Below are 27590 nucleotides of genomic sequence, written 5' to 3' on the forward strand. Positions count from 1 at the left end.
TGACTAATTAATTCTTGCATATGATTGGCAACCAACACAATAAAATGCACTTATAATATACATTTTGATCAAGTTATTCATATTTTTGGAAAAATAATAATTATTAGCAAATTGTCACAACATCAGGCATCTTTACACATAGCTGCACCAAACAAAACTTAAATATATTTATTCTTTGCATACTGACCAATGCACACTACAAAACTTATATAAACTATGTCTACACACAAAACTTCACAATTTTGGCCACAAGTGAGATTATGTCATACTCATGTACTAAGCCCTTTTAATGTTGTGATGTTAAGATATGTGCAAGCAATGTGCTAAAAACCTTAAAAGTACATTGCTTGCACATATCTTAACATCACAACATTCCATAATGTTATTGGGCAGGAAAAATTCCAATGTACTTGTGGCCCTTGAACACGTTTAAAACAAACTGCCAAGAGATTTCATAAAGAGGTTTTGCTTTAAACACGATCAGTGGCCAATGACACATGTAGGCGTTTTTTCCTGCCCAACATTGATAAGTAGTTTTATCAGTCAAACATATTAAAAAACAACCAATGATAACATAAATGCTAGGAGTAAATTGGAGGGTTGAGAACCAGGTTAAGGCTTTCCATGTTGGATGATGTATGGAATCATTGCTCACAGAGGGCAAACCAGTGTAGCTCTGGATTCTTTTGCCATGAGCCCAGCAAACCTTGATTTAATAGGATATAATCACAGAATTAGAGAAGGAGAACCGGGACTGCCTATACCGCCACATACAATCGCGCCGTCAGCTCTGGGGAGAAAAGTGGGGGTATTAGGTTCCTTGCCGACGGTGCTCGGAGACGAACGAAAACAATTCTGCGTCTCATCTGAAGCGACTTGGTACTCGCGTGCAGGTCGCATCAAGTGCGTCTCTCAAATGCGCCCATCATCCATGTCGCGCTTGCATGACAACGAATGCCTCGAGCGCATTCCGAGGGAAACCGAATACCCCCAATTTTTGCTCCATGCCTGTATCAAGATGGCGGTCGAGTCCTGGTTCTCTGGTTTGAATTCTGTGGATATAATGCATCATGCTGATCATGCGCTAAGTGTTGTAATGCTCAAGATGGCAATTATACCTATATTTCGAGATTTTTCTGGTATAAGTTGGTCCACCATATGACAATTCCATATGGCATATTAACCCATACTGTTACCCACAGGGCTATTCCAAGTCTAACATTGTTCAATCTTATCCTACTGATGTTCCACATAACATGCACCTGTACATGCCAGAAGTATGTTTTTATGAATGGGGCATTCTATATGAATGGTACACAACATGTACAATAGGACATCCACAAAGTACACCAGGCACAAAAAGAAACTCGTCAGTTATATTCATCCTTGCTGTTCAATAACTTGATAATTTTGGATTATTCTGAAATATACATGTTGTTAATTGGACTTTGCTTTCTCATTTGACACCCTGTTTGTAAAAAACGAACAAGAATTGACCAAGATATGCGCCTCCAAAGCCTCAAACCCCAAAATCAAAAGTTGCATTTTCATCGATTTTCAATGGGAATGCATCGTTGTATTGCACACAAGCACCACGGGCCAATCAATAAAGCACACAGTGTAACAGGCACAATTGAATTGTTAAAATTGCAACTTTTCATTTTGGGGTTTGAGAGTTTGGAGGCGCATATCTTGGTCAATGTTCACGAACAAGGTGTCAAATGAGAAAGAAAAGTCCAATTAACAAAATGTATATTTCAGAATAATCCAAAATTATCAAGTTATTGAACAGAAAGGATGAATATAACTGACGAGTTTCTTTTTGTGCCTGGTGTACATACTTCAAACGTCTTGTACGTGTGTGCATAACACAAAATTCAACAACTCAGCAGCCAGGTGAAACTACCAATTTGTGACTTTACGCTCATTTTGTGGAAGCAGGTTACATATGCCCAGTAAAAGAATATTAAATGAGTATATCTTGTATTACTCTTAATGCTCGTTACAAACACTTTGGTAAGTCAGCTGTTTATATTGTCCAACTTATCGGTTAACTTCTTAGTCCATAACAACCTTACAGAATTTGTGTTAATAAGAATGAGTTATAAATTTTAAAAAAAATGTTGCAGCTTTAAAAGCAGCCTTGTCAAGTACAATTTCCAATATCACAGTATGTTAAACATCAGAATATTGCTGTTTTAAAAATAAATTAATAGAAAGAAATGATCAAAACTGCACACAGCTGAATCAAACCACTACAAACAGCCCAAGTCCAGAAAAATACATTTTTGTCCATTAATGTCCAAAAAGCCAATTGAGGCTGATAATTCTAGACAAAAATGTAGTTTTCTAGGCTTTTAAAACAACTGTAATTTCAGATCATCATCATCAGATAACATCATGGTCTTCAATACTCTTTGTCTGCTATTATAAATAACACTGACTATAAAACTAACAATGTTTTATGACAATCTCAGGCACTTATGGATTAGATATTCAAGATTATTATACATATGACATCATTTTCACATTTGTGACACGATCAAGGGGAAAGAGTCACATGTCGGCAATGTACAATTTGAAGTTTTTTACATCATTTTCTGGCAGTTTACAAATTTTGATGCAAACCCCGTCAAAAATGGACATTTGGTTTCCAAGTTATGAGCAATTTATCAATGGCTTAAAACAAATGAATTTGAACACTGTTTTTGCCAATTTTCTTAGAAACAACATTAGCGACATCCGACTCATTCCCCTTGATCATGTCACATTCATGTATAAGGATATTATTTGAATGGCTTAGCAACCTTTTCCACACATGTAATCTCTGGCTATCAAAAGATTACAGTATTGTACGTCTAAGGTAATTTTACAGTTAAATAGGAGATACCAAATCAAGTACAAAAATATGTAACAAAACTTTAATTTTTAATTTTTTAAAGTATCTCTAACAATTAGCTTACTCTGCTCAATGACGTGTTTCACACTTTGAACTGAATACATTATTGATGGCCAAATTAGCAAATATAGTCAGATTTTAAAGATATATGTAATGTATTCTCAAATGAGGGGCACACAAAAACAAAACCTAGTAAACAACATAACAATTGAGTTATTCAAGAAAAGGAAACTAATAATAAATAAATATCTTCTCAAACAATGGCTCTTAAACTGGTGTACAATGCAGCATACTTCTTGGTGCAGCAAACAGAGGGTGTGGTACTACCTCTTGGAATAGCTGGTATATGAAGGTGGGTTGCCTAAAGAACTGCTAGTACCTGTAGAGTTTGAAGAAACAAAATATGGACATAATGTTATATTTGTATATGAAAGTCACAAACTCTTTAATAATAATAAAAAAGATCAAATAAATGGGTTGTGGCGGGTATTCATGTTGTATCGGCTACCCTCTTTAAAGGGATTATTTGATATACTATCACTTTTACCAGCAAAATAGATTAAACACATTTTGATATCTTTAAATGAAAACCAAACCTTGGAGCTTTTTGCATTGAAAGTTTCACAAGTTTCATTTAAGGAGAAAGGTGAGCAAAATCCAAAAAAGAATTGCCAATGTATTGAATGCATGATACAATAAACAGCACTTCTGTGTCACTTATCGCACTATTATAACAATTCTTGGTAGTACTGATATCATCATCATCAACATCATCATTTATATATTTTATGAACATCAACATTGTTGTCCCCTACTCCTCACCATCATCATTATATAATATGTGTTGCCAAAACTTTTCAGCTCCAAGGGGTGGCATTGGCTTGCCAAGCCGTTGTAAAGGAGTCTCAAGTAGCCCAATTTTTAAGCTTCCTATAAAAGCACTCAATACTGGGCGGATTTAACCGAATTTAGAACAAAAATCACCAAATTAAGGTGAAAAAGCACCTGACTTTAAAACTTCCGGTACTTATGGGAAGTTAGAACCGATCAATAAATGGTCACAAAACCTATTGTAATTGCAATTTTGAGCTTCCAAGACTCAAAACCTTTGTAAATTGGCTGAATTAAAAAGAGAATACATCAAATTACTGCTGCGGCCTGACAGTAGCAAAATAGCCCAATTCTAGGCAAGTAGCGGTATGCTTTTTTTGAGTAGAGGCAAGTGATCGCCAAGTAGCCCAATTGTGCATCTAAGGTATCACTTGTACTTGATCTACTTCTCTGCTTTGATATAGCATATAGCTTACCTCTATTCACATTTGCATAAGCTCCCAGTCTTTGTTGCAGTGTTTCTATTCTTTGATATATAGCTTACCACTATTGACCTTTTCGGTAAATCCCATAACCCTTTGCGAGTACACCTAAGAACTCGTCATTTTGCATCACGCCGCTCTGCGCCGATGCGCACATCATTACTGCGCATTGCAAGTTGGCGTGATGTAAAATGATGAGTTCTCAGGTGTGCTCGCAAAGGGTTATGGGATTTACCAAAAAGGTCAATTCACAGTGTTTCTATTCTTTGATATATAGCTTACCTCTATTCACATTTGCATAAGCTCCCAGTCTTTGTTGCAGTGTTTCTATTCTTTGGATATATTCAGTGAGTGATGCCTCTGGATCACCATTGGTGAGGGGGTTTGTTTGGTTCATGGAATGGTGACTATGACTGCTCATTGAGCTATGAGATAATCTGTACATAAGAGGGAAGAATGTTTTTGGATTAGTTATGGTATAGGCTTACATATGATACAGGTCACAGCTTACATAGCAGTTTTTCTTAAACCTAAATAAATGTGTATCTTGGGGTTTAATTCATCCTTTGCCCTTTTAAGATATAAATTCATAGTACCAATTCATATAGTCCATATGTAACTGGCAATGAATATCCCAGTGTCATCTGCTTGTGTTTGTTATGTTGAAATACGGTTTACCCAATCAACCGCCTTGTCTGCTTAAGAATAAGTATGTAACAGGACACCTTTTATTCTTATTTCATATGTTACATGTCGGATTAACTATGTGAGTCGGATATGAAAGATATGCATTTTACCTTTTGTATTTTTACGTTTACATTTATTTCTTCATTCATGGTCATTGATTTTAAGATAGTATTACCGGCTACGGTGTCATGCACAGATTTGGTTGAAAACGATACAGGATGTGTAGTTGGGTGAGAAAAACTTGCCTGCCAATTTTTAATTATTGCCAACAAAGCGTTTTTGAGTTATGCCATTTTTTATCATTAAGAAACCCCATTGACTTTGTACATAAAGTGGTTTTGACACTAAGCCTCGTTCACTAAAATTGGTAAATATTTGAAAATGGATACTATGTTTAAATATTATTTTTTCTCCTTTATATCCCCTTTATAGAACTGCTTTTTGGATCTTTTTATTACAAAAATGTTACCAAATAATTTTAGTGACTTTTTTCCAATATATTGGCCAGTAATAAAGGGGATATTTGAAGGTAATGTTAGTACTTGCTCAAATTTTCTTGATTTGATCTAGAAACACTGAATGACCCAATTTCATAATTATTGTCTGAGGTAACCATAGGGCCAATTTTAACACAAGGTGTCATATGAAAGGTTATTCAATTAAGAAACTTTTCTCACCAGCTTTTTTTAATAAAGTATTTCTATTTTAAGTTATGGGTGTTTCTAGATTTCCCTAATTTAAAAATGGATAAAAATAATTTTTCTCAAAAAATAAACACTTTATCAAAAAAATCTGGCGAGAAAATTTAGATATTAGGCTTATTAACCACCCCTCAAACTTTGGAAACCATTTCACATTCCCTCTGGGCTAGCAATAATTATTTGTAGAAAAAATTAGGGAATTTTCACAAAATAAAGAAAAACATAAGAAATGTTTCAATTTTCATGAAACATTCAAAATAAGTGGAGTAAAGTCTTATCCTAAATTGGTTATACATTTGATGTGGATACATAATTCTGATTTAATATAGTGGCTATTTTCCTGCATGGGCCTATTATCCGAGGCTCCTACCTTAAGGGTAGACGAGGAGTTGTTGGTCGAAGCAACCAAAAAAATCGATTTTCATTCTCTAGATCAATAAATTATTGACAAACAACACCTTGATGTTTTGCAAAGGTTCATTCTACAAATTATATAATTTGAAAACTTGCTTAATTTATTGTTGTTAATGAGTTATGTACATTTTACAAAAGTGTTGTTGTTTCAGCCCTCTTTACAACATAACTCAAGAACCACAGGACCTACAAAATTATTTCTGTGATATTTGAATTCTTCTACACGCTCATAAGGAAATGAGCAATGCAATTTTTTGCCAAAGCTCATTACCATTCGCAAGATGTTGTGAACTACCAAATCGCAACACTTTAAAATAGTGTATTACCTTAAGGGTACAGCTTAGAGCTGCACAACCACAACATGGAATGGGATTAAGTAGACAACAAAATGTGTAACACTGTCCCAATGTTATTTAACACTTTAGCCTGGTGGATGATGACCCTGCTTAATCATGGCAGAAGCATGCACGGGACAAATTGCAATTGACCAGCTCACCCTCACAATTAGGGTATTCTTATGCTTATATCATACCAGGCAATCACAAAGAGCATAGCGTTTTTTGTGACAAATTTCCAATACTTGATCAGAAGTCTCTAGCATGCCCTAGCATAAACTAGTTCATGTTTGTCCCACACGCTGCGATTGCTAGTATGGTTTGAGCATTAAGGACCCACCAAATCACAAAATGACACATTAAAAAAACATGCAAAACTATTTACCTGTGTGATGTAACTGATGCACTTGAACTTTGACCTCTAATCATTGACCCTGGTGCACTGCTACTGCTCTGTTGACCTTGCCCAGCTCGATCCCTCACAGGGGGTGAACTACTCACACCATTCACAACCCCAGATGTAGTCCTTCTTGGGGGTGAGGTATATAAATTACTCCCAAGCCCCACACCTCTTGGCAAGGATTCATGGTACTGATTTGATGCACCCCTGGGTGGGGTATGTGTTTGACCTCTGGGTACAGAGGGTGAGTATACAGTTTGTCCCCTGGGTGGGGCTGAGTAGCTTCCCCTGGAGGGGAGTGCAGAGTTTGTAGTGAAATGAAGAGGTGAGCCTGGGGTTGATCCACTCGCTGGGGTAGCACCGATTCTTGTTGCACGCTTCCACTTCCTCACAAGGAATTTCAGTCTGTAATAAAGATAACAAAATGTTATGAGTACATGGCAATTGAATCCCAAGATTTATATATCGCTCTCTGATGTGACCAAATCACAGGGTGATGATCTTTATAGAGCGCTGTCAAATCCACAAGACCACACTTTACAGAAAGATCATGATGGCCCAAATCATTGCATAAACAGCAATCTGCAGATGGAGATCAGCACAAGCCTTAATCAACCTACATGCACCATCGCATCCAGGACCAGCTCCCCAATTGCACTCATGTTTGGAAGCAGCAATAAATAGCAAGTTTCTTGCCCAGGGAAACTGTTAGCAAGATCAGGGAGGCTTGAACCCATGAAAGGACATGCATGAACCAGGACCAGCTCCCCACTTGCACTCATGTTTGGAAGCAACAATAAATAGTAAGTTTCTTGCCCAGAGAAATTGTCAGTATGATCAGGGAGGCTTGAACCCATGAAAAAAAAACATGCATGAACACAAACATGAAAGCACTAGAATCAGAGGCACTATTTGCCTATTGCAAGGTTCCGCCATGATGCAAGGACAGCCTTGAACTGGCATGACATGAAAGGAAGAATTACATAACTTTACGCAATGTTATATGACTGGTTCAATTCCCATTCATGCATGCTGGTAGATCGAGGCTCTCCTCACACATGGCGGAACCATGTAATATGGGTGAATATGAACCGATTGTCCAAGTTAAACTGAAAGATAAAATAGTTATTAATTACCTTGACACTGCTATGACCACCCTAGCAGCACTTCTAAACCTAGTATATCCTCTGCCGTGTCTGGAATGTCTCTGTAGATCAGCTGGGTTTGGATAAGCACCCATTTTGGCAATCAGTGACAGTGTTGCCTGTTCACAGTCTTGGAAACCACCTAGCAACAGAAGGAGGTAGCGTTTCTGGTAAACCAAAGCCTTACGGAAACTCTCTGCCCTCAGGTATTTGCCGTACAGACGTTGTTGCTGGAAGAGCATATATATATTAACATTAATATCAATTTATTCAATTTAAAAAATGAGTTATTCAGTAGTACTTCTGCTGGGGTAGGGTGTGTGTGTGTTGATAAATGCCTTCAACCAACATACTTTAGTAACTCAGTAGTACTTGTGTGGGGGTGGGTATGCGTTGGTAAATGCCTTCAACAAACATAACTCAGTAATTGTGTGGGGTGGGGGTGCAATGTGCATTAGTAAACATCTTCAGCGGATGACGTTAACCAGAATACAATTCACACAACCGTGGACACCCACGAACCATGGGCATCCTTGGTTCCTTTCCCCCATCAGCTTATTGCTAACAACATAAATATGCGCATAAGACCATGTCTCATTTGCCGATGTAGGGTTACGTCTTGGTTGAACTATAAAACTTCAAGGGGTCCAAGGTATGGTGCAGGGTTTCAAGTGTACAAAATCCTCATTTACATAGGTCCAGGTTAAAGATCTTTGGTTGCAGTCCTTGTTTGCCGGTCAAAACAAGTAGGGTGTGTGGGGGTGGGGGGGGGTGTGTGTAAGAGGGGTATATGGGGGAATTTGGGAAAGTCTAATTCATAACACAATTGGAAAATTTACGTAAGAGTTGGCAAGTTTTACCAAAAATAGTGAAATATTGAATAATTTTTTGTTTTGACTGGGGGGATCTAGGAAAGCCCAAGTTGTTGGTTTTTTTTGCAGGGGGTGCAAGATCCAGATGCAAATTCAGAACAGGGAAGTCATGAACCTAATCTTCTAAAACTGAAGATGTACAGCATGACTTACTTTGTGTTGTTGCATATCTACAACCTCTCCATTAGTTGCCCCATGAGGGCCTCCTACTGCTGTTGCTGCTGTTCTCTGTGTAGCCTCCAGCTCAGCCTTGAGTTGTGTGATCTGATCCTCTGCTTTGTCCAATGCATTTCTTGCTGCTAGTCTCTCATGCACCCAGGCTGCTCTCTCATTAGGAGATATGGAGTCATGTTGGGCTGGACTTATCTACAATGAAGGAAAAAACATTACGTTTTTAATCATAGGATTTCAATGACTATAGTTCGTCTCCTCTCAAGTTGAGAGTAACGCCATGTTGGATTTCGAATTGGCGCATTTACATGTTTGCATCGCCAACGAATGGACAAATCTTCCTTCTATGCCCGTGGGGTTAGATTAGCATGCATGATTTGAATCTGTCACTGCGAAATGCAACATGGCGTTACTTTCAACTTGAGATGAGACACACTATAATTTCACCAGACTGAATCCTTTATTATCCAACAACTGCGCATGTTATTCAAAAAGTGCCATATTCAAGTAAATATTTGTGCACAACTTTTGTTGCGAACCATAGCATGACTTCTGATGCTCCCATGTCTGAACGCACCATGTTGACAGGATTGTGGGCCGAATATTCTAAAAATATGTAAGAGATGTAATTATATGCTATGATAAAGGAACTTCTGAAAATAATTCACAAATCCAGAATATCCCATATCACGTTTCTATATAACATTTTCAGCTCGTTCATTAACATAATTTTTAGGATTTCCTGAAATCAGTCTTTTCATCTCTGCTTACCCTGTTTATTTGTTGTGTTTGCCTGAGTTGCCATACATCTTCCTCTAATTGTGTGATCGTATTCCTCAGTTGTCCTTTTTCCTCACTGAGTTGTGATACTATGTTGCTGAGTTCTGTGTTCTGCTCCAGGAGGCGATCATTAAGACGTGATATGGTAGGAATCACCAGAGGCGGCTCTCTCTGCAATGGAAATAGGAAACAGGAAATGATTAGTGTGAATCCACTACTTAGAAAGTATTTGCAAGGTATCATGAAACTCTTTGTTCCGTTCTGTTAACAGTTTCAAAACTGTTTTTGTTTGTCTGCCGTCTTATCCATATTTGGGTCTTTTTTTGCCTGCCAAGAATGGGTTATTCTAGTTGAAATCCATGCACCCACTATGGAAGACATGACCATAATCTTCCACACAGGGAGTGTAGCTTCCAAAAAATGTTACCTGAGTGGGTGATTCCATTTGAAATCTACACCCCCAGTGTAAGGTCATATCTTCCGTAGGGGGTGTATGGATTTCAACTGAAATAGCCCACTGTATAATAAAAAATACAATTAGGGATTCAATCATGTTTCACCGTTGTTCATCACCGTTTAACAACGATGCGGCCGCGTCGTCTGCGTGGTTTACTTCGCGAGGGCAGCTTTAGCTGCCCGGCGAAGTAAACTACGCAGACGCTACCGACGCGAGTTGATAAACGGTGATGAACAACGGTGATAACATGATTGAATCCTTTCAACAACGAAAAGAAGCTAAAGATCGTATAATTCACGATTATTTCACGGGAAATGTCAGTTAATCATTGTCACTAAGCCTTACAAAAACTTCGATGATTTCTCTGTTAATATCATCAATAAAGCTACAGAATAAAACGGCAAAATTGAGCCGCTATCTGAAAATACTAAATTCAACTTGTAAGCTTGCATACGCACAAAGGTTCCAGGCATGACGAATTTCTACGCGCTCTCGCGTAACGCGTAGTCTCGCTTCGCGTTCACGTATACGCTTCAGTAAAAGTGTGGATTCATCACGGATTAACAACGGTTGGCTCCTGTACAAAGGTATAGGAGGAGTTGTTGAATAACAGATTAATTGATAAGCAACTGTCTTATTATGTTTTACATTCAGTGTATCACATTACTTGTATATTTGTGTGATTTTATGTGTTTTAATCCTGTATTGAGGGCCCCTGAGGAAAGCAGTGCTTACACTGATTAGGGGTTACCCCTCATTAAAATTGTCAATAAAAAATAAAATAAAATAATTTGTTTCAAAATTTTTTGAAATTGGTAAATTCCCATTGTTAAAGATAGAAAAAACTAATAAAGAAATGCGATCATGCATGCAAAATATGCATGAAATTGGTAAATTCCCAATTGTTAAAGATAGAAGAACTAATAAAGAAATGCGATCATGCATGTAAAATATTCAATACAAAATAAATCCGGCACAGCTTTCTTTCATACACACACAAAATTAGCTTAGGGGTTTTTAGGTACCGTATTCATTCCAATAAGCGCCCAGGCGCTTAAATAAGTCATTTTGGGTGGGCGCTTATTTTTACCAGGTTTTTTTTTTCGTAAGGGGCGTTTATTAGAGACATTCTAGTAGCTTTTCTGATGCAGAAAATGTATTGCAAGTTTACACAGGACTTGTAGTCCTCCAGCTATTTCACTCTATTGATATCTGTCACTTCAACATTATATGGTACCCTTTAGCGAATTGAAAATACCCTGGGTTGGCGCTTATTGGGGCATGGGCGCTTATTGGAACAAATACGGTAATAGTCACAGAGACAAACCTTTTTGTGCTTTTTCTGACTTTTAATCATTTTCCTTTCCTGGTTACAGTGTACTTTGCACAAGTTATTCAGCATAACTGATCTAATTTTTTTGTTAAGTAAACCACGGTTTTGTCAAACAATATAGTGGCAGTGTATATGTGAACTTATCAAAATAATTAATGTACCTTTACACCTATACATGATCAATGATCTGTGCAAATGTTTCTAAATTTAACTACAAATAAAAGTTTGTCGATTTCATCATGTGTATCATACTTGCTGCAACAAGTTTACACCAGCAGTATAGTCGCCATTTTGAGCCATACATGTTGCGGATTTGATGAAGATATTATGACATTCCTGTTTTAAAGGTAAATACAGGTACTTGACATGCTAGAACACCACAATTATTGTTGTAAATATTATTATAAAGAGTTATGGTCTATGTAGTATTTATCATATTTGTTTTGCGACAATTGCAAAGCTCAAAGGCATGGTCGTAAGTTGTGAAATTTCAGTTTCAAACTAATAACTTCGTGAATCTACACTAATGTTTTTCTCTTTGTTTATATTTTCAACAGGTAACATACATCTAAACCAAGATGGCTACTTCTATGCCTACATGTACATCTATGCCAACAAATGTACCAAAATTAAAAAAAAAAAAGCTGAAACTAGTGAAGCAAATTGGATGTGGAGGATTTGGGGCTGTTTTCCAAATGACCTGGAAGAGCCCTCAAGGGAAAATAGAAGTAGCGGCTAAAAGGCTTAACGAGCCTGATCCTCATGAATTAAACATTCTCGCTAGTCTTGACCATGCAAGCATTGTCAAGCTACTTGGTTTTGTCGATGAAGAAATGGAGTTTCTGTTGATTTTGGAGCTGTGTGAAGGTGGCTCACTACGCAGCTATTTGGATGAACATGGGGGTCTATCTACAAACCTACAACTGTTTGTATATTGGGCAGAGCAAGCAGCGATTCCGATAAAATATCTTCGGGGAAAGCAGATTGTGCACAAAGACTTGAAATCACCAAACTACTTGATAACGTGAGATAATACGCTGAAGTTAGCCGATTTTGGGTTGGCCAAGAAAATTGAGCACACAATCAGCAATGCTACAGAACGGGCATCTTTTCCCTGGATGGCACCAGAGCTGTTTACTCTCAACAAGCTGTCTCCAAACTATGACATTTTTGTGCTAGCTGTGGTCATATGGGAGCTGTGGACAGGGCAAATTCCATTCAAGGGATTAGAATTTCAAGTTATCGCCTGGCAAGTCTGCCACCTGAAAGAAAGGCTACCAATCCCCACTGATATGCCCCAACCAATAGCTGACCTACTGAGGCAGTGCTGGGATGAAGACTGGCAGAAAAGACCAAGTATTGAGCAGATTATTTCTGTGGTAAGTGATCCTTGAAAATTACTCCATTTAAGGTTATACGAGGTATTGTTGGTCGAAGCAGCCAAAGAAAAAATAGATTTTCATTATCTGAATCAATATATTATTGACAAATAACACTTTAAGTTCATTCTACAAATCATATACTGAAACCGGTACTTTGAAAACTTGCTTAATTTATTGTTGTTAATGAGTTATGTACATTTTACAAAAGTGTTGTTTCAGCCCTCTTTACAACATAACTCAAGAACCACATGACCTACAAAAGTATATCTGTGATATTTGAATTCTTCTACATGCTTGCTATGAATTGAGCAATGCAATTTTTGCTAAAGCTCACTACCATTCGCAAGATGCTGTGAACTATATTTTTTTGCTGCTTCGACCATACATCGTATACCCTTAAGGGTGGTCTTAACCCTGGAATTATGGACACTTTTGAGCCTCCTAACTGATTAATTGTTGGCTTGAAGTATATAAAGTATACATACAGATACACTTGGTTGCTGAAAAAAATCAGGAATGTGTGAAGCGTAGTGAGCGTAGAGAGCAGAGCTCTCGTCCAGCATGGCCTGGGGTCCAGAACCCGCTTAAGGGCCCCTGGTGGGGGTCGAGATGGCGAAGCCCCCCAAAGCCAGATGGTTTCTGCACTTTTAATAGCACACAAGGAAAAGGCCATTTCAGAGGGTAAAAATAACATTTCAAAGCTGCTGGCTTTTTTATATTAAAATTAACATTCTGTGAACAATTTCACAATAAAACAAAGTAAGCTTACACTGGGCTTCAGAGAAGAATGGCAGTCCCTTGCTCAGATTGACGTGAGCGCCCTGTTAATGAGCGACATACGTAGAGCTTTGTGTTCACTTCAAGGGTGCCGATCTGCGCCGACCAACGATTTGACGCACAATCAGCCAATCAGGTTATCGGTCTGTTGCAGTGACTGTCAAACGATTGATTCAGCCAATCAGAACCCCACGTCCGCGTTTACGCTCTGCACGCTCTCAAAATATAAACAAGTGCCGTTCTTCTGTGACAAAAACTGTAGCTTACTGCTTGCATAACTTTTTACAATCGCAAATTTGTACTGTTTTCTGTCAGTTCTTTCTTTCTGTCAATATTCCAACGAGCCATCATAGCCATATGCTTTAAGCCATGTATTTGGTCACCAGGACCATTAGGTCAGGACACAAATGTCACATGACCAACTCAGGGTCAAAAGTCATCCAAAGGTCAAAAATTTTTCACTAAAAATGCTTCTTCCACAAATTATACAACACAATGACGTCACTTGCATACATGGTTCGGCCCATGGCTCGAAAAAGTGGGGAATTGGGGAAGCTCACTCCTGGGAAATGTTGGTGTTTGGAGGGAAATTCTGGTATTTGGAGGGAAATTGTGTCTTTTTTGTATATAAAAACATGCTATAAATTGTGGGAAATTTAGCTTGCTTCCCGGGAAATTAACATTTTTTCGAGCCCTGGTTCGGCCTTAGCTAGTGTCTAAAAGTTGTACACAGAATTGGGGTCAAAGGTCATTAAGAGGTCACTTCCGGTCAAAAACCAAATACATGTACGTTCAATATTTTTATTAGCCAGAAAAAACAGCAAGGTAACAGTATGTACACATGTGACTTGTTATAACAGAGTATACGGTATTTTTTATTTGGGGTCAAAAGGTCATCAAGGGTGACTTCCAGTTTAAAAACAAAAATTAGATTTTCACTAAAAATGCTTCTTCTTCCACAAATTACATAACACACTAACGCAACTTGCACACATGCATCGCCTTTAATGCCAGTGTCTAAAAGTTGTACACAGAATCAGGGTCAAAGGTCATTAAGGAGTCACTTCCTGTCAAAAACATTGTTTGTGTTTGAAAAAGAATTAAATGCCAAACATTCTCATTCTAAACTCTCAACTAAATCCATTTTCTCTCATACCGTCACATTTTTTTAAATGAATTTATAACAGATAACTGCATATAAACCAGCAGTACATGTACCAGTACACATTTGGCAGCAGCAAATCCTAGCTGGTCCTTGGGTTTTGGAGAAAAGGTTTGGTTTAGATGGACCAGGTAAGATTCAACTCCATGCAATAGATGTCACAGTTAACCCTAATGGTGATATCGCCATCACTGATAGGTCTACAAAGGTCAAAGTATTCAGCAGTGAAGGGGTATATAAGTGCAGCATGGATACACAAGGACTGCAACTAGGACAGGAGTCAAGCCCACAGCAAATCACTACTAGCTCTGATGGAAGCACTTATTTTGTGACTAATAACACTAAATGTGTACTGATGTATAGTGTTGACTGTAAGTTCAAAGGTCAGTGGGAATCCCCATGTCCACCGGCATCCTCTGTTACTCCACGCCTATGGGGCCTGGCAATAGATGCTAAAGATTGTGTGTATGTAGGAGATATGAAGTCAATGTATATAAATAAACGTAAACAAAATTTGTCGTATGCAAACAGTATCAAGGTAGTTATCAACCCCGTGTATCTCTGTAACATCACGAGACACAATCATTGTCGGTGAGCTTGGGGATGGTAAACCTCCCCAGATAGTAAGCAACACAGGACAGGTCCTACACACTCTCAAGCATCCTACAAATAAGTTACAATGGAAATGTAATGGAGTTTACTGCTATAGGGATACAGTATTCATAGCTAATCAAAACAAATCAGGGAGATTTGAGATACTTTTCTACTCAGAATCGGGTCAATACCTAGGCCGTATTCCAATCATTCATGATGGCTTCCCAACATGCCTTGCAATGACAGCAAATGGTACAAAGTTTGTTGTAGGTGAGTGGGATAAATGTAGCATTTATGCATTGCAAAAGTAGCTCAGCAAATGTTTGATACAAGATGAGTGTTGCATGGTGTGTGGCTTACTTATGATATCACATCTAAGGAATAACTTTAAGAGAAAATCAATCATTTCAGAATGACCAATTTAATTTGCTAGATGAGAAGGGCATGCAGTCAGGGGTACGACTTGGAATGATTGTGCTCCCTTTAGAAATTTTGCCTGGTATGCCGCTGATAAGTTTAGGAGTTTAGGAAGGTAAAAGCATTTTGTATTATAATGTGGGTCGAGCCAAATTTTTCTGATGAATTTGGGTCACAGGAAAAACAATTTAGGAAGCCCTGCATGAATCCCTATAATAGCAAGCTTGTGTATGTGATGCATACTTGAGATCATCACCTGGAGCCAGTGTGTAAAATAAGGCGCATCCATAGGAACTATGCTGTGTGTGAGATGTGTAGATATGGAATGGTTAATTTGCTTTTGATAGCAATGTTTTTAAATGTATATAGGGTGCAACAATCGTCAGACAATTTTATTTTTAGATATTCCAATTCCATCTGTTTTTGCTGAGTTTATCTAGTATTTGATTCTTTGAACAAGTTCATTTGGATTGTTAGATTTCACTGTTGACATATTTCTTTTTATACAAATCCAATAAAAATGAAGATGTTAAACTCACATTTTAGTGACGTTTCACCACTACACTAGTGGTTTCCTCAGACTGGCAACTCATCACATCTGACTGCTTCCTTTTATAGGCAACGGGAACCGCTATAGAGGGCGTGATGAGTTGACCAACTCATCATCTTTGACCAACTCATCACGCCCTCTATAGCGGTTCCTGTTGCCTATAAAAGGAAGCAGTCAGATGTGATGAGTTGCCAGTCTGAGGAAACCACTAGTGTAGTGGTGAAACGTCACTAAAATGTGAGTTTAACATCTTCATTTTTATTGGATTTGTATAAAAAGAAATATGTCAACAGTAGTATTTGATTGTTTTATACGATGGAAATAAAATGAATATTGATATATCCAATTTAGATCTGTGTACTTTGGCCTGCTGATGAATCTATTTATTAAAGATTCTTTTTATTAGAGCATTTTCAAAATGCTATATCCATTCCCCTTATACTGAAAATGATAAATGATATAACTGTGTTTCGTTTTAGAATTTTATATCAACAACATAATATCTTTTGTCTTGATGAGTCACTGACATTAAAGTGTTAATCGAGCTGTTTTGCACACACATCTATGAGGCGTCTTTAAACGTACGTATGTATGTATGTCAACTTCGTCAAGCACTTTGAGCAAACGCTCAAGATTTGAAAATACACCCAATAAAATATACACTAATGTCACCGACTCGCCAAGGTACAAACTGTATATCTTACCTCAGCCTGCAGTGTAAGTGCTGCATGTAACTGTTTAAGTTCTGCCAGGATTTCTGTCAAGGATCTCTCCACAGAATGCATTTGTTCTTGTTGCTGCACACTGCCATCCGTTAACCTGTGTACAAAGTGAATTATAAACATTTCTGTCTTAATCGTTCATATGGACAACCAATGTCACTTTGACCATTTCACAGAGTTAGAGGCTGCGTTATAATTATGAGCCCTCCCCGGAGGGTAAAACTTCCAAACGATGTGCAAAAAATGCTTCCCCCTACCGGCCTGCCAAAAATTGCTTGCCCCCCCCCTCTCGGCCTATCACAAGATCTTGCCCCCTCCTTTGCACATGCTTAATTTTTGGGATCTCAATTTGCAAATCTTAAATGGTTTTTAAGGGTTAAATGGTATTTAAGCGTTTTCCTACGGTTTTCCTAAGCCTTTATAGAGCGTTTTATTTAAAAAGCACTCCATGAATGTGTGCCAAAAATTGCTCCCCTCCTCTAGCCTAGCCAAAACTTGCTTACCTTTCGGCTGGCCCAAAAATGTTTGCCCCCACCCCCCATTTTACCCTCCCCCAGGGCGCATAATTATTGCACAGCTCTTTATAGTACAAGTACAAGCACAGGGCTATTCCATTTAAAATTCACACAGTACACCACCAGTTAAAGATTTTACTGTCTTCTTCCAGTTGCACCTTTTACTACTGTTACGTGAAATTCCAGGTGAAATAATCTTAGGTTGTAAAACCCAGTTCAATCTGGCCACAAATGGGAAAATTTGTTAGGAATTCCAAAACTGTTTAAACCTTTTCACACAGTTGGATCTGGAATTATTCAAACTATTGAATTTGGCTGAATTCCAAACCTTTCTTTGTCGTGGGTAAGTGGGGGGGCCTTCATGTGGATTAGCCCTTTTGGTTTAGATCGAGTAAGTGAGTCTTTACTTGGTCTCAAGTTTCATCTGTTCTTGCTGTTGAACAGTGCCATCCTCTAACCAGTGGCCCAATAAAGTATAAGCAATTCAGTCATCATATTATGTTTAAGTCAATCTATGTAATTTTCACCATTTTGCAAACTTGTAGTACCAGTACAAGCATTTAGGTTTTGAGTTTGAGTGCAAATACTGGTCTCAAGTATTCAAACTAAAGTTCTGCAAGTTTACTTCATTTTAGGCACTAGTTTTGGGCCTGGCACTCAACTTAAAATTTGGTAGGGGTGTATGGTACGGCGGGTAGTGCTGAACTTTTGGGAACTGAGAACTTATTTACAGTCGTGTGTCTTGAGCTCGCCACCAAAATAAGGTGGCGACGTTACATTTTGCCAAAGTCGACTCAAAACAAATGATGATATCTCTGTCAAGCAAGAAGTTATTGTCATGCTTGTGGTCTCATTTTATTGCTAAATAAAATGCACTTTCAACCCTGTAAAAAGAAATACTTGAACTTTTTAATACTGTCACTGTGCTTCATAGAATTCAGAATGGGCAGGGTGGCGGTGGTGGGGGATGTGGTGGTGGGGGATGTGGTACACACAAACTCTATGGGATTGGTATTTTTAGTGCGTAATCTGCTTCTGTAAAGGCTGTAAATTGGATTTGGACTCTATTTAGCATCTAAAAGACTAATGGCCTTACAGCTAAACAATTCTACTAATTGTTTTTAATCATTTATGATTGGTTTAGTCTAGAAAATACAAACTTTTCCATACAAAACTACCCGTTGTCATAAACTGCTCAAATAAAGAAAGTCCGCAGTCATGTAACCCATCCTACACCATAACCTGATCTTCTTATGACAATTTGATTGAAAAGGTCGTGTGCAGAATCTTGTTAGCTGCAATTTGATACCAAATTTGCTGCCGAAAACTCTACATTCACAGAGATTGATACCCGTTTATGAAATTTGGTGCATTTTCAAAAGTTGCAAATTAGAAACGGACTACGCGGACCTGTAGAGGAGAATGGCAAAGCGCGACCATTGACATAGCCCGAAACAACCGCTAGGTCATATCGATCGCATCGTGCCCTAGTATTCATCAGTAATGCATTTAAAAACAACAATTGAACAAAGCGCGCACTTGGGATAGTCGACATGGGCCCATCGTGGGCAAGCAAGCTTGACCATATTGCCACGCTAAGCAATTTCGTCCGCGTGCTTCATTTTGATTTGCAACTTTTGAAAATGCACCAAATGCCATAAACTGGCGTCAGTCTTTGTCACTTTTGAGTGTTTGGTAGCAAATTTGGTATCAAATTAGAGCTAACAAGATTCTGCAAACGACCTTATCAATCAAATTGTCATAAGAAGATCAGGTTTTGGTGTAGGACGGATTACATGACTGCGGACTTTCTTTATTTGAGCAGTTTATTAAACACTGTAGTAAGTAATGCAGATGTCTGTAAAATTTTAATTACTTATCCTATCATAGTCAAAGTATAGATTTTCTGAAGGGAAATTTGACGAGGAATCTAAATATGGACATATTTTTTCTGTATTGGTTAGGGGGAAAATGTTTAGGTTCAAAATATGTTGAATTGTAAAAAATCTAACATACTTTGGGACACCCTATATTCGAGATTACCAAACAGCTGTGATTTTGGTTTCTTCCAAAGTCAGTTGGCTCTCCATATCCTCTAACCAAATGAATGTTGTTTACTTCCAGTTTATTACTGTAAGTTTGTAATAAGCAATGCATTGAGTGGCCCATTGTTTATCAAAATCTTTTTTTATTCCACCCTGTATAACTTGCAGGTCACCCTGTATAATGAGTTGAAATGTATATTTTTGAATTGCTTATGCCTTCAGCATTCCAAAAATGTATACTTTTGTTAGTTTAGGGTTGATGATTGTGGAAATAATCTAATTAGAAACCGGTTGGTGTAAAATTCATAATATTTGTCATGTAACGCTAAGGGTGGCGAGTTCAGGACACACGGCCTTACAGGCAAAAATAGGGGCTTTTGAACTGAAATTTCAACATATTTTGTTTTGTCTATATAGCTACTAAAATTGAGCTAAAATTATTACAAATTTTACCTAATTTGAGCTTAAGAGCTACAATTGTGGGCATTTTACACAAGGTTAGGCTAAAGAACTGGAGCATAATCCCCCAATGTCGGTCTTAAGAGCTGCAGGAGAGCCCGAAAAAGGGACCCTTGACCGCTGCACACAGCTGTACCACCTTTACATGTGAGTGACCCCCCAGATTACAGCTTGTAATCTGAGTAGTGAAACTAAATTAATATGAGCAATTATAATGATAACATGTAACTGACTTAGTCTTGGGACTAATTGACTTGATTTTCAATTCACAACATTATATTTGAGTTATGTTGAATTACCCTGGTAGGGTAGGACTACCAATTATCGGACAATGCCAGTTATCGGACGATTACATGGTTTGGACCATGTGGAGTTGTTTCTTCAAGTCAACATGAATTTATATCGCATCAAATGAAAGATCGGATACTTACTGCATTTAAATGGCTGCCTTGCAGCTGGTTCCGTTATTATTATTTCACAAATCGACGTGAATGGACTGAGTATGCCTCTTTATTATTAAAAACATGTTACTTATGAGGTAGCGTAATTCGGCATGACCAATTTGTGTGGGTCTTGAGCTTTTCATAATTTACTAAAACTGATATATTTTATTATTATGTTTGTAAAACTGTGTAGTTTCTGCAGCAACATCTGACATGACCGGTTGCTAAAAACGCTTCGGCTGAATGAAGTGTCCGATAATTGGCTTGTAAAATCTCGCATGCCCAATTACGGACACCCTCTGGCCTTCATATAAACAGTTGCCAGCCAGCCGGCGCTGTATGTCAATTAACATGTTGCATTATGTTAGGTGTATTTGAGCCGAAGTTGAGAACGCAAAATAGGGTTTGATGTTAAGTTTAAGTTATATTATAATGTTATGATTAAAATAGTTGATGCGCCTACAATGTATAGGCCTACATTGTACCTTAATGTGGTTTTGCGGTGGGGAATACCGTTTATGAAAAAGAATTACTACCAAAGTTTATCATTTCCAGAATAAAAACAGCTGATCACATGAAGTTTTTCACAACATTTATGACTCATACCTTTTGAGTTTAGCTAGCTCCTCCTTCTGTTTGATGGTATTTAGTTGCAACCTTTGACGTATGGTTTCAAGTTGACTTCTATACAGTTGTTGATGTTGTGGACTTGATGCTGGACTGCCTGCAGGACTGTGCCGTAATGCGCCTCTTGCCAACTCCTATTCACAGGAGAAAAATATATGCATATAGGTTACAATATGATTTGTGAATGTGTTGCACAATGACCCTATAGTTGTGTCTTGTCTCAAGTTGAGAGTAACACCATGTTGTATTTCGCAGTGGCAGATTCTAATTGTGTACGCTAACCTAATCCCGAGTGCAAGGCATACATATATACACATAGAAGGGTGACTTGTCTGTACGCTGGTGGTGAAGCAAACACATAAATGCACCGATTCGAATCTGCCACTTCAAGATCCAACATGGCATTATTCTCAAACATGAGATGAGACTTCTGGCAACCCTATTTGAAATTCACACTCCCTGTGTGGAAGATTAAGGTCATATCTTCCATAGGTGGTATGGATTTTAATCAAGCTAGGGCTATTCCAGTTGAAATCCATACACCCCTATGGAAGTCATGACTTTAATCTTCCACACAGGAGTGTGAATTTCAAATGGGGTTACCTGTATAGGCAACTTCATTTGATATCTACACCCCCTGTGTGGGAGATTAAGGTCATATCTTCTATAGGGGTATATGGATTTTAAATGGAATAGCACAAGATCAGCATCACATGACCCAAAACATAAGACCCAAACATCATCAAATGCTTAAAAAAAGCCAGAAATTGAATGATAATTTGTGTCTTTAAGCTTAAGGAGATACTACACCCCTGGCCAATTTTGTGCCTATTTTTTTATTTTTCTCAAAAATTATATCACATTGGTGACAAGTAAGATATGCATATTATAGGGGTGAGGACTACAACTACTGTACTGAAAATTCAGCAACTCAAAGCAAGTAGATATTGATTTATTGATCAAATATTGGTTTTCCCTCATTTTTGACTGTTACTCCACAATTGTTGTCTGTGCTGAAATAAAATTTCCAGTGCAGTAGTTGTAGTCCTTGCTCCTATAATACACATATCTTACTTGTCCCCAATGCACTATAATTTTTGAGAAAAATACAAAATTGGGCAGGGGTGTAGTACCCCTTTAAGCGTTTCAAAGATTTGCGCATGCAGTGCTTAGCATGCATTTTTGACACAACGGATTACACGCAGAATGTAAACAACCACTAGCACTTTGAATCAAGGTTTGCCGGGTACTTTGCAAAATAATGCGGAGGTACATTAAGTTGCCTCCATGAGTGACACACAAACATAGCGGATTAGGTACTCTTTAATTCCACTACATTGGTAAATATACATACCGTTTCCATTGCTTGCTGCAGGTCATTGTCACTAATCCTAACTCTGCCTTGCTTAGTAGGCGTCCTGCATCTCAACTCATCTGACAGTCTCTCGGCTCTCAGCTTACTGTCCTCAAGACGCTGCTCTAAGGAGTCCACTTTCTCCTTGTCCATACGAGATTCTAGCTCGACATCCCTCTGTAATAAAATCATTCATACGGCTTACTCATCACCAAATGGTCTGAGGTGTAACCAATGAGGGTTTCATGGAGTGTCACTACATCCCCACACACTTTTTGATGTACAAATCATCAACTTTTATGGATTCCAAAAGTTCCACTTTTTGATGCAAATGTGCTAAAGTGCTAAAATGTCAAGCACTTCAGGTATAAATGTGCTAATGAATCAATCTGAAATCTTTTTAAAGAGGAAGAATTGTTGGGCAGGCCAACTCTGGCAACGGAGGTTTTTGTACAGTTATCTATTACCAGCAATTACTTAATGTTTATACTAGGATTTGGACAGGTATCCTTGTCCTTATATATATCACAATGTTGACACTGGTCTGGACCTTGGGGAGTTGGACACTTCAATTATCAGGATTACATTTTGGCCAAAATAGCTTGCAGTGCCATACGTCATGAGTGGCACCGCTGCCAAGAAGGCTTGATGTCAACTCCTTGCGATTTGCCGCTTTGGCAGGGTGCTTGTGGCTTGGTCATCGCTATTGTTTTTGTACGACTGCGCTGTGACATAAATATGTGACACGATCAGGGGAAATGAGTCGGATGTCGCTAATACTGATTTTGAGATATTGGCATAGAAAGCATGAAATTTCTTTTGTTTTCTATTGTTTTCAGCATTTGATAATTTGAAGTAACTTCGCAAAGGAAAGTCTTATCAACATGGGATTTCAGTTTCTGAATGCTCTAAATGTTCTCTTTAGAAATACATGTAAAACTCAATTTCAACCAGGGTAAACATGTGACTCATTCCCTTGACCATGTCACATATTACCATTGAGCGACAAAGTGACAAGAGGCATTACACTATGAAACCAGCATAACACTCCACCAGCTTACCAATCTCTGTTTCTCAGTCTCCTTTTCTTGCTCCAGCTCCCTGATCTTCTTCCTTTCATTCTGTCGTTCTGTCTCCCTCTGAATGTCCCTCTCTCGTTCCCTCTCCTTTTGACTCAGCAGGCTGGCTTGTAAGCGATCTCTCTCGCCCTGTAGACGATTCACTCTTTCTTGTTCCGCGGCCAGTTGTCGGCTAAGATCTTGCTGCTTTGCCTAGAAAGAAAATGTTATATGCTTGAGTACCTCTTCAAACGGACCTCAAAATTCCATACAAACTCTGTCCAAATAAATTGCTTAAATCTTAGTGGCTAAAAAACTTGTATAAGGGAGGAAGGAGAAGGGCAGAGTGCCCCTCCAGACAGCTTTTACCAGGCTGGCCATCTCCGTCTAACAGGCAGAAATTATTCCCCCGTGAGACTACTTTAGCCCAGTAAACACCTTGATTTGGAGCTAAAATAGTGTAAAATTGCAAATTGGCCCAAATTTCACTGTGATTTTTGACTATGTGTAAAACTGACTATGGTAAAACCTGACAACTGACCCCAGATATGCAACTGGTTTGGTCAACATGTTTCCATTTCTCTTTAATGACCACTGCATGCATATCTCTGAAGAAAGTGAAATTAAGATCAATATTTTGGAAACATGGCAGAGTCTAGACTTTCACAAAGTGGCGTAGCATCCCCCCGGCCACCCTAATATAATATTTTATATTTATACCTTTTTTTGTCCTCTTTAGCCCATTTTTGTCAAATTTCCCCCTTGCCCCCTTTTCTCCCCTGCTATGCCACTGCTCTAGATTGGAGGAAGTCCAATCCCTTTACATGCACACCAAACTACCTATAAGTGATGGCTCCAAAACCCAACAATCACTTGACCACACACCACTGCCACCCTGGCAGTTGTGTTCTATTTGTTCCACACAATAGAAAGAACCCAGGCCCAATTGCAGGTTCTGCCAGGATGCCGACAGTTGGGTTTTGGAGCCATCTCTAAACAACAAATTCAATTCATACCTGTGTATTGGTCAAGTTGCTCTTCAACTGTCTTGCCACGCCTCTTTCATGTTCCACACCATCCCGCGCCCTCCTCCTCTCCACCTCCAGCGCATTCTCCAAGCTCGCTACTGTGTTCTCCAACTCCTGCAAGTTGCCTCTCAAGTCCAAATTATTGCTCTTTTCTTTGTCTAGCATGGATTGCAGCTCGGTGATGGTGGATTTTTTAGTATTGGGTGTTCTCTCACGTAGCTGTTGCGCTCCTGCTCCAAGGAGTTGTGGAGTTGAGCGGACAATGTCTGCTCTCTCTGAAATGGACAATGTTACGTAGATAAGGACATTTGTTCACACAGTTGGAAATTATGTAGTACAGCATAAATCATGAGAAGAAGTAACTGAAGGAGCAAGACCTGGGGGTATGTAGCCAAGATTGTGGTTCTCCATGTTGAATGTGTCATCAACTTATTGTGGAAGTAAGTTCTGTAGTAATGAACTGGTTCTGGTAAGTTTGTATCCTTTAAAAACACAGAATGCTTCACACTAGCTTAATGTGCTACTCACACTAGCTTATGGGCTATGCCAGTTCAAATCCATACACCCCCTATGGAAGATATGACATTATTAATTCCCCATACAGGGGGTGTAGATTTCAAATGGAGTTAACCCATCCAGACTCCCTTTGTGGAAGATTAAGGTCATGTCTTCCATAGGGGCTGTAATGGATTTCAACAGGAAAAGCCTAAATCTGATTTCTTCTCTTTTTAGGTACATTGTTTTTTTGGCTTTCAAATGGAATTGGCTAGGGTTAATTATTTTGAAACCTTTCTACCCCCTGTATATGGCTTTATACCTGTATCTTCCACAAATGGGAGTGAGTATTTTAAATGGAAGTTACCCAATTGTCTATTCTATTTGAAACCCATACTTCTTTTGTTGAAGACATTAGCTAAATCTTCCACAAGGGGATTGTGGATTTCAACTGGAATAGCTCACTGCTGTACTAAATCCAAGTTTTACCTGGTGCAAATTAAAGCCACCTCATATTTAGGTACTTCACAGGTCTTATAAAGGTACAGCTTATAATTATCTGTTGTTCGTCCCTTTGAACAAAATTACGATATGTCTAAAATTGGTACCTGTAGTGCATTCTGCATTTCTTGACATCGTGACTTTTCAACCTCAAGCTGCGATTTGAGGTCATTGACCTTTGTCTTCTCCGAGCTGATAACGCTGTGTGACTGGTTGCGTTCTAAGTCCAGCTCCCTCTGTAGGTTATCGACTCTAATGCGCTCCTTTTCTAGAGACTTGTTCAAATCTACCGTCTTGGTCCTTTCACTCTCAAGTTCTCTTCTTAGTTCCTGTATTTTTTCAAAAAAGAAAATAACAATTAGAGAAAATGAAGAGATACTGGAATAAAGCCTTTATCACACCTTATTTGTCGCACACATCAAGCATAACTGCTAACCCTGGATATCTTGTACTAGGCCAGTAAGAGTGTATGGTATGTGCCTATTGACCCTGTACGGTGACATACTAGGTCAATGAGTCAATATATGCCCTTTTATGTCTTTTGGACTAGTCCACTACCTGAGCAAGGGGTGAGCATGCTGCATTGATTACTGCAACGATATTATGTATTTTGAAGGATTAAAATGATTCAAAACATTGTTTTTTTTAACTTTTAGAATGACTTGAAGGCATACAATTCATTATTGGGTTCAGCATCTATCTAGAAATACCCTGTGCTCTCTTTGTCTTAATGTGACAATGACATTTCCCCGCATGGTATTTCCCATACCATACCACTTAACCCCAAAACTTATAATATTAGACCTCTGTCAAGTATGCCTATGGGTGTGGCATCTATCCACCTGTGAGCAATGTAAACAGCATCCCCCCAAAAAGGACTGCTTTTCATGATTTAGGAAAAGCCAGGCTCAGACACCACTATGATATACAACCCTTACACTGGAGCTTTCTTCCTTTTTAATTGAACCCACCTGTGTTAATTTCAACACATTTAAAAGGCCGACTACTGTGAGCAATGTAAACAGCATCCCCCCAAAAAGGATTGCTTTTCATGATTTAGGAAAAGCCAGGCTCAGACACCACTATGATATATAACCCTTACACTGGAGCTTTCTTCCTTTTTAATTGAACCCACCTGTGTTAATTTCAACACATTTAAAAGGCCGACTACATTGTATAGATTCCCTGGTAACATGCGTCTTGAAATCAAAAATTGATGAAAAATTGAATTTTCTTGAGTCAGCAACATTAAAGAGGATAATGAGCATCCGCAGATCAAAAAAATTAGTCATTTCAGCTGATAAATGGCAACGCTGGATTCGTAATGGGGAAGAGGGATGTCTTTTTATGGTAACCGGTGGTGTGCTTAGCCTGAGTCAATCGGCCTATCTCGAACAAACTCGCCATGCGTGGCTGTTGAAGAACTAGTGGATTCGCCCTACTATCATGGCAATTTCTGACACAAAGATATAGGGATGATGGCGCTGTGTATGGTATCATGCATTTATAATCTTGCAAGCCTTTACCTGTGTCAACTCCTGGTCTCTCTCCCTAGCTGATGAATTCAATGTGTCCTCATGTTCCAATGTTTCCTGCAGTGCTCTTGTGTTGCGCTTTTCTAATTCCAACGCCTCGCCTAGATTGGAACACCTCACCTTCTCCGACTCTAGAGCACTCCTGATAGACAAAAGACAATAGAAACCATTTAGTTTGATTATTAGGCACTATGAAAAGGGGCCATTGAATGAATACAATGCAGTCATAAATAGAACAGGTGATATAAACTTTCATGTTATGAGTACAACAACAGCCCGAGAATGAAGACATGGGGTAACATCTGGCCTTCTTGAGATCTCTTGGAGGCTCCCTTTGGATATACCCAGGTGAAAAATCCCCCTTAACTGCCCATGTTGGCAGTCCTGATAATTCTTTTCCTATGCTCTTCTATACATAT

At 38.5% G+C, this 27590-nt stretch overlaps 1 protein-coding gene across 1 annotated transcript in view; it reads right to left on the minus strand.

Moving 5' to 3' along the window:
- Nucleotides 1–2687: 2687 nt before the first annotated feature.
- The window catches only part of LOC140150874 (uncharacterized), a 164835-nt gene continuing 139932 nt past the window's right edge, over nucleotides 2688–27590 (minus strand). Inside the window, 14 exon segments of the mRNA XM_072173022.1 lie at nucleotides 2688–3278; nucleotides 4495–4649; nucleotides 6735–7154; nucleotides 7886–8124; nucleotides 8920–9132; nucleotides 9709–9888; nucleotides 17094–17208; nucleotides 21180–21334; nucleotides 22555–22731; nucleotides 23616–23825; nucleotides 24629–24850; nucleotides 24853–24915; nucleotides 25744–25965; nucleotides 27163–27313. Of these exon segments, the coding sequence (XP_072029123.1) occupies nucleotides 3223–3278; nucleotides 4495–4649; nucleotides 6735–7154; nucleotides 7886–8124; nucleotides 8920–9132; nucleotides 9709–9888; nucleotides 17094–17208; nucleotides 21180–21334; nucleotides 22555–22731; nucleotides 23616–23825; nucleotides 24629–24850; nucleotides 24853–24915; nucleotides 25744–25965; nucleotides 27163–27313 (2578 nt within the window). The 3' untranslated portion in view covers nucleotides 2688–3222.

This window comes from Amphiura filiformis, chromosome 4 (genome assembly GCF_039555335.1).
Source record: "Amphiura filiformis chromosome 4, Afil_fr2py, whole genome shotgun sequence".
Lineage (NCBI taxonomy): Eukaryota > Metazoa > Echinodermata > Ophiuroidea > Amphilepidida > Amphiuridae > Amphiura > Amphiura filiformis.